The 6849-nt window shown below is 34.7% G+C and overlaps 1 protein-coding gene across 3 annotated transcripts; it reads left to right on the top strand.

The window, feature by feature from the left end:
- The first annotated feature begins 1111 nt into the window (after positions 1-1111).
- On the top strand, positions 1112-5695 carry LOC126663977 (probable methyltransferase PMT20). 3 transcript variants are annotated; one of them, XM_050356464.2, is made up of 8 exons: positions 1112-1198; positions 1887-2190; positions 2265-2413; positions 2522-2717; positions 2873-3083; positions 3523-4198; positions 4367-4444; positions 5125-5695. In XM_050356464.2, the coding sequence occupies exons 2-8, from the start codon at positions 1918-1920 to the stop codon at positions 5345-5347; spliced, it is 1806 nt and encodes a 601-aa protein (XP_050212421.1). In that variant the 5' UTR covers positions 1112-1198; positions 1887-1917; the 3' UTR covers positions 5348-5695. The 3 variants fall into 3 exon arrangements, with proteins under 3 accessions (XP_050212421.1, XP_050212419.1, XP_050212420.1); XM_050356462.2 differs by having other exon boundaries at positions 1123-1334; XM_050356463.2 differs by lacking the exon at positions 1112-1198 and adding an exon at positions 1664-1783.
- The last annotated feature ends 1154 nt before the right edge of the window (positions 5696-6849 follow it).

The raw sequence follows: 6849 nt of genomic DNA, 5'->3' as shown, positions 1-6849 counted from the left end.
GTCAATTCCAGTCCGTAAAACTTGCAAATTGGCCCATAAACTTCTAAGATATGGAAATTAGTCCAATTTTTAGACTTAGATTACAATCTCTTTGGATTTTTATGGGCTATTCACGCCTAATTGCGTTTTAATCCTCCAAGTTTGCAACTGTGCACAGATTACGCCTGCTTAGATTCCAGCAAGTAAATCAAAAGTTCGTCACCCGGACAGATTTCTCTGGAAATCATCATTGGAAGCTTCAGTTCCTTATCACTTTTTACCTGTCCGAAAAATAGGTGTCTACACTGGTACATCTAAGCACATATTTGTTTATACTCCTAATGTTTACCTCAAGTTCCCAATTTTTCTTTAAATTAAACACTAATTTTAATTATTTTTTCAATTAAAATTGAAGGACTTCTATTAAAATATTTATACTCCGTAACTCCGGTGACTTCATCGGAACAAAAATTGGTACAAAATATCATAATTAATTTTAATTTAGTCTCTAATTAACTTAATTAATCATAATTATTGTAATTTAATCTATAATTATAATCTGATTGAAACCCTAATTAATCAAAATAATTTAATTTTAGTCCTGCCACCACCGCACTCTCACACTCGTCCATCGCCACCTTTTCTCTCTATCTGATTACCACCTACTTCGGCCACTAACTTCAGCCGAACACTGAACTTAACACCTTTCATCCTCTTTGGATGAACAACCACTGTTCGAGTTCATCCTCTCTAAGGATGAACCAATTCCGAACTCATCCTCTCCGAGGATGAAGACGAGGAGCATCAGCTCTTCGTTTGCAGGCGGACTGTGGCTCCTTTGGTAGGTACAGAACATAAAGATTTTTTGAAAAAAAGTCTCTCAATTTTTACTCAGATGAACTCACTGGAATTACGGCGTGTAAAAATTCTAATAAACTTTCAGTTTTTATTAAAAAATAATTTAAATCAGCATTTGATTTAAGGATAAATTTAAACCTTGGGATAAACATCAGGGGCATAAACAAATCTTTTCCCTTTAAAAAGTGGTTAATTACTTAGTTATATGTAATGACGCGAATCATTCTATTATTCTAACCTTTTTACCTGGTGAAACCAATAAGAAAGATCCAGCGGCAAGTAAAAAGAAAATATAGAAATAGAAAAAGACAGGGAAGAAGAGAAGACAGCTTAGCACATCACAAGGCGACGGGGAGTGAAGGTTTTGGATTTAATCTCTCTGTGTCTTGTCTTTTTCTATAAATTTGTTAGCTCATAACTCTCAGAATAAACGAGTGATACATAAATCTTCTTCTATCTTCTCCATTTCATTTCTTCTTTGCTTTCACTAATCTTAGGTACGTTTCTTTTACTCAGATCTCTAATTTTTATCATCCAGATCTGCCCTTGTTTACATTTTCTATATTTAGCCATTGTTACACTCTCTTCTTGGCTTTCTCCAGCTGCTTCATTGCTTTCATTTTCTCTCCTTGATTTGCGCTGATGCATGGACACTTAATTAGCATAGAAAGTAAAAGAAAATGATTCAACCCAATAAAAGATAGCGACAATTTTCTTGCTTTTTATCATAATTTGTTACGGTGGATTTAGGGTCCCATTATCATGTGAAGTTTATACATAAAAATATGTAAAGTAACATGGATACACAAACCCCATGTCGGTATTACTTCCTTCCCATCAGATCTTTATTTTCCTTTCTTAACTTTTCCTTTTCATTTCACTCCTTTTCCCACTATCAATCTCGTTTCTTGCAATTCATTTGATTCGACATTTTCACATATTTCAGGTTTCTTACAATTGAATTGATTCTTCTGTGGTTTTAATGTCTAACATAGCTTTTACATGTCTGTTTGTCATACTTTTTGTGTGTTGATTCATTACATTTGCAGGTAATTGGTTGGTTTCGATTCCCGAAGAATCATGAAGCATAAAGATGGAAAACCCATTTCCCTACCTGATAAGAGGTCCAAGGTTGTTTCCATGGCCATTATGATGGTTGTATTGTGTGGTTTTTCGTTCTATCTCGGCGGGATCTTCTGTTCCGACAGAAACTTAGCTCAGACCAATGATGTTGTTACAAACTCTGTCTCGTCCCCCAAAGACCCCGCCGTTGCTCCTCTCCAGACTAAATCCACCGCGTTCCCCGAGTGCAGCGCATCCTATCAAGACTACACTCCCTGCACTGATCCAACCGTATGTTTTTATTTTTTTATAATGTGAGGTGGACTGTGAAGTTTCTATCTGCTGATGTGTGTGTCGTTCTGCAGAAATGGAAAAAATACGGTGTTCAGCGCCTTAAATTTATGGAACGTCACTGCCCTCCTGTTTTCGAAAGGAAGGAGTGCTTAGTCCCACCCCCTGATGGGTATAAGTCACCAATCAAGTGGCCAAAGAGTAGGGATGAATGTTGGTACAGGTATCATAACTGTTTCTTACTTTAACTCTCTTATACATAAACGATTTATTAACGCATTCCCAGGGTTTTAGCGTTGCTTATTTGATAAATTTGTGGATCTGGTTTCAGAAATGTACCGTATGATTGGATTAACAAGCAGAAATCTAACCAGAACTGGCTGAGAAAAGAAGGCGACAAATTCTTGTTTCCTGGTGGGGGTACTATGTTTCCTAGAGGAGTGGGTGCCTATGTTGACTTGATGGAGGATTTGATCCCAGAGATGAAAGATGGAACCATTCGCACTGCTATTGATACTGGTTGCGGGGTGAGTTTCACCATCTCTTGACCTCTCCTAGTTTCTGAAGTTGTACGATTCCTATTGTTGTCTATGTTAAGTTTTCAAATACTTCTTGACCGTTATTTGCATGTTTCTTGCTTGATTTCTATCGCTCATCTCTTTATGATTGCGCTTATTTATAGGTTGCAAGCTGGGGCGGTGATCTATTAGACAGGGGGATTCTTACTCTTTCTCTCGCCCCAAGAGATAATCATGAGGCTCAGGTTCAATTCGCGTTGGAACGTGGAATTCCTGCAATTCTAGGCATTATTTCTACTCAACGCCTTCCATTCCCCTCAAGTTCATTTGATATGGCGCATTGCTCAAGATGCCTTATTCCATGGACTGAATACGGTAATTGATTCTCTCTGAATGTAGTTGACATTTTAAATGGTTTACTATTGCATTTTGAATGAGAATTTGGAAAAATTTAGCCAATAGAAACTGTTGCATGATGCTTACTCTCAGTTTTGAGTGGAGGTGTCTGTATTGGTTATCTGAAACTCACATTGGCAGATAATTTTCTTTCGTATGAATGATAGATGCTTTGAATATTTAGACCTGGATTATTTTCTTATTATATGATCTTGATGTACTTCTACTTTTAATTATAATCATCTTGATTGACTGAGGTCTATTTTTTCACCTTCTTTCAGATGTCATTGATGAGCTAACGCACTATTTTTATTTAATTTAATTTTCGTTTGTGTTATCTTCCCTATTTCTCTAGCCTCAATAATCATCTTTATTTTTACTCTTGCTGATTGATCATGGGAAACAATTATTTGCTCAGGTGGTATTTATCTCCTAGAAATAAACCGTATACTTCGTCCTGGTGGCTTCTGGGTGCTATCTGGTCCTCCAGTCAACTATGAAAATCGTTGGAGAGGGTGGAACACTACAGTAGAAGATCAGAAATCAGATTATGAAAAGTTGGAAGAACTTCTAACTGCAATGTGCTTTAAATTGTATAATAAGAAGGATGATATTGCTGTATGGCAGAAATCTGCAGATGGTAATTGCTATAGCAAGCTTGCAAATCCTGATGCCTATCCACCAAAATGCGATGACAGCTTTGAACCAGATTCTGCTTGGTACACTCCACTTCGTCCCTGTGTTGTTGTTCCCAGCCCAAAACACAAGAAGTCAGATCTGGTATCCATCCCAAAATGGCCAGAACGATTGCATGTTGCACCTGAGCGCATTTCAGATCTTCATGGTGGAAGTGCTAGTACTTTCAAGCATGATGACAGCAAGTGGAAGGTGCGTGCAAAGCACTATAAAAAGCTGCTTCCTGCACTTGGCACGGATAAGATAAGAAATGTGATGGACATGAATACAGTTTATGGAGGCTTTGCTGCAGCTGTGATTGATGATCCTCTGTGGGTCATGAACGTGGTCTCTTCATATGCTGCCAATACACTTGCTCTGGTTTTTGATAGAGGCCTCATCGGAGCTTACCATGATTGGTAATCTTATAATATGCTTAAGTTGAAGTTTATGTTTCAATATTTTTCCATGGTCCATGCCATTTGTTAAGGAATTTTTCATTAAATGTTTTTCTGTTTGGTAGGTGTGACCATGTTCCATGTCATTTATTAGGGAATTATTCATTAATTGTTTTTGCTGTTTGGTAGGTGTGAAGCATTCTCAACATATCCTCGAACATATGATCTACTTCACCTTGATGGCCTATTTACTGCTGAGAGCCACCGGTAAGATATGGCACTTAGTTTGTTTCAAGTCTCTGTTTCATAAATGTGTTTGGTATTTGTTGTTTATTATTAGAGGCCTAAATGAGACATCTCTTTAACTTATGTTACATCTACTTTCTTTCAAAAAAAAATGTTACATCTACTTCACCTTTTAGTCTTTTGAGGACCCACACGTTAAAAGACGTCCTAAATAATGCTCCATTTTCGATTATTTTTTTAAAAATTGTGCTCCAATTTTCTTCAACCTAAACCCTTAAAAAAAATAGCAAATAGTTAAACCATGACCGTTATTAAATAATGGCACATGACATCTCAAGACCCTCAGTAACCCTTTGCCTCGGCTTGAGGGTGAGCCTGAATTCTTTCGATCAACACATGCAATTTGTTAACTTGTTGAACCCCAGTTTCATTGTTTTTATTTTTGCTGAAGTAGAATCTTATTTTAATTCCCAACGATGCATTATGCTGGTTGGCATGTTCGCTGTTATAATTTGGAAACATGCTGCATTTGTTAAGCGTTATGTGCTATTATTAGTCAAGTATTTGCTTCTTTTATTTCTCAAAGCAAAGAAATTGGTCCGTGCTTTCTTTCTGCAGCAAATGTTTTCTTATTATGTTATGCGGCCTTTTGTTATTTGTAAAAGGTGGTTTTGTTCTGACAATTGTTTGTACTTGAGCAGATGTGATATGAAGTATGTGCTATTAGAGATGGATCGGATTGTCCGGCCTAGTGGCTACGTACTCATACGCGAATCAACCTATTTTATAGACGCCATTGCTACCGTGGCCAAAGGGATGAGGTGGTCCTGCCGAAAAGAAGATACCGAATATGGCATTGACAAGGAGAAGATTTTGGTTTGCCAGAAAAAGCTCTGGTACTCTTCTAATCAAAGCTCAAGATGATGATCAAGCCGAAATACCCCGTTAATCTTCCATATGGTATTGAGTAGAAGCCAATACATCAGTAAAGTTCAATACCTTCACCTGCAAATTCATCGAATTCCATAGAGGCCAAGAGGAGAATATAGCTATACAATAACAGTTATAGTGCCGATTATATATGTATTCTTGTATTCTTTTTGTTTTTCATTTTGTTTTTATCTTTTCGGTCCTTGATATTGCTAGAAAGTAAAATTCAAGGAGACTCACAATCACACATTGTGATTTGTTATTAATGAAATTTATGTATTCTTGGAAATGTAATCACTTATTTTCAGGCAAGATTAAAGACCATTCTGTTTTGCTTCTCCATATTTAATGTTTTATTTAGAGCAACTTATTATGAGTCCCCTCACATATATCATAATTAATAGTTTGATATCCGTCCTAATTTTGTTAATTATTAGGCCTTTTTGTTAACTTGGGTATCCAATGGTTACCGGAATTGAAAGTAAGGTACCAAATCGTTTGAAAGTGAGGTAACAAATCATTTAACAAAATTAAAAGCGAAAGACCAAATTGTTAAAGAAATTGTAAATGAGGTACCAAATCGTTTGAAAATGAGTTCCAAAATTAACAGAGGGGTCTAATAGTTTACAAAATTGAAAGTCAAGGACCATTAAATAGGATTTTTAAACAAATAGTATTAAACTGTAAATTATAGTATAATTGAGAGACCTGAGAATTATTCGCTCTTTTATCTATGTAATATAGCAAATTTCACTCTATCTTCCATAATGTTTGTTGTTTGATTAATATTTACTCTGATCTATAATATTTGTTTTTTGAGAAAATTAAAAAAAATAAAAAAATACGGTAGACCTTTTCAAAAATGCTAACTCTTTAATATTTTTTCAATCACTATCTTTTTTTTTCTTAATATCTTTTATCCTTCTAATAAAAAGATAACAATTGTCGTATCACGGTCAGACGCATCATACAGACATGGAAGAAGTAAAAAATAATCATCTCCATAATTATATAAAAATGTATATGAGAAGGGAACACTTCCACTTATGGACCAAAATATCTCTCCATAATTTACAAATTTTAACTATTAAAAATCTTTAATAATTTTAATCAACCGCTAACACTTACACTTACCTACATGGACAAAAAATTCTCTATATAGCCCTCAATTTTAACTATTAAAAATATTCCGTTATTCTAATCAACCACTTAAATGTCCTTCGTAATCCTAATCAAATATAAAACATAGTAATCTGTGAATAATATCAAGTCTTTCTATATGTTTTAGCTTATTTATATTATTGATTTAATTTTTATTTTTTCAATTTTACATTTAAATAATATCACCTACAAATCATGATAAATATAAAAGCAAATATCACGTGCAATAATATCAAATATAAATTACGATAAATATATAATTAAAAAATCATGCTCAACAATCTCCAATATAAATAATAAATTATTAATTAATAAATTATAAATATTTATTTATT

This window comes from Mercurialis annua, linkage group LG1-X, assembly GCF_937616625.2.
Source record: "Mercurialis annua linkage group LG1-X, ddMerAnnu1.2, whole genome shotgun sequence".
Classification (NCBI taxonomy): domain Eukaryota; kingdom Viridiplantae; phylum Streptophyta; class Magnoliopsida; order Malpighiales; family Euphorbiaceae; genus Mercurialis; species Mercurialis annua.
The sequence above is the reverse complement of the archived record's forward strand: the minus strand, read 5'-3'. Positions and strand labels throughout refer to the sequence as shown.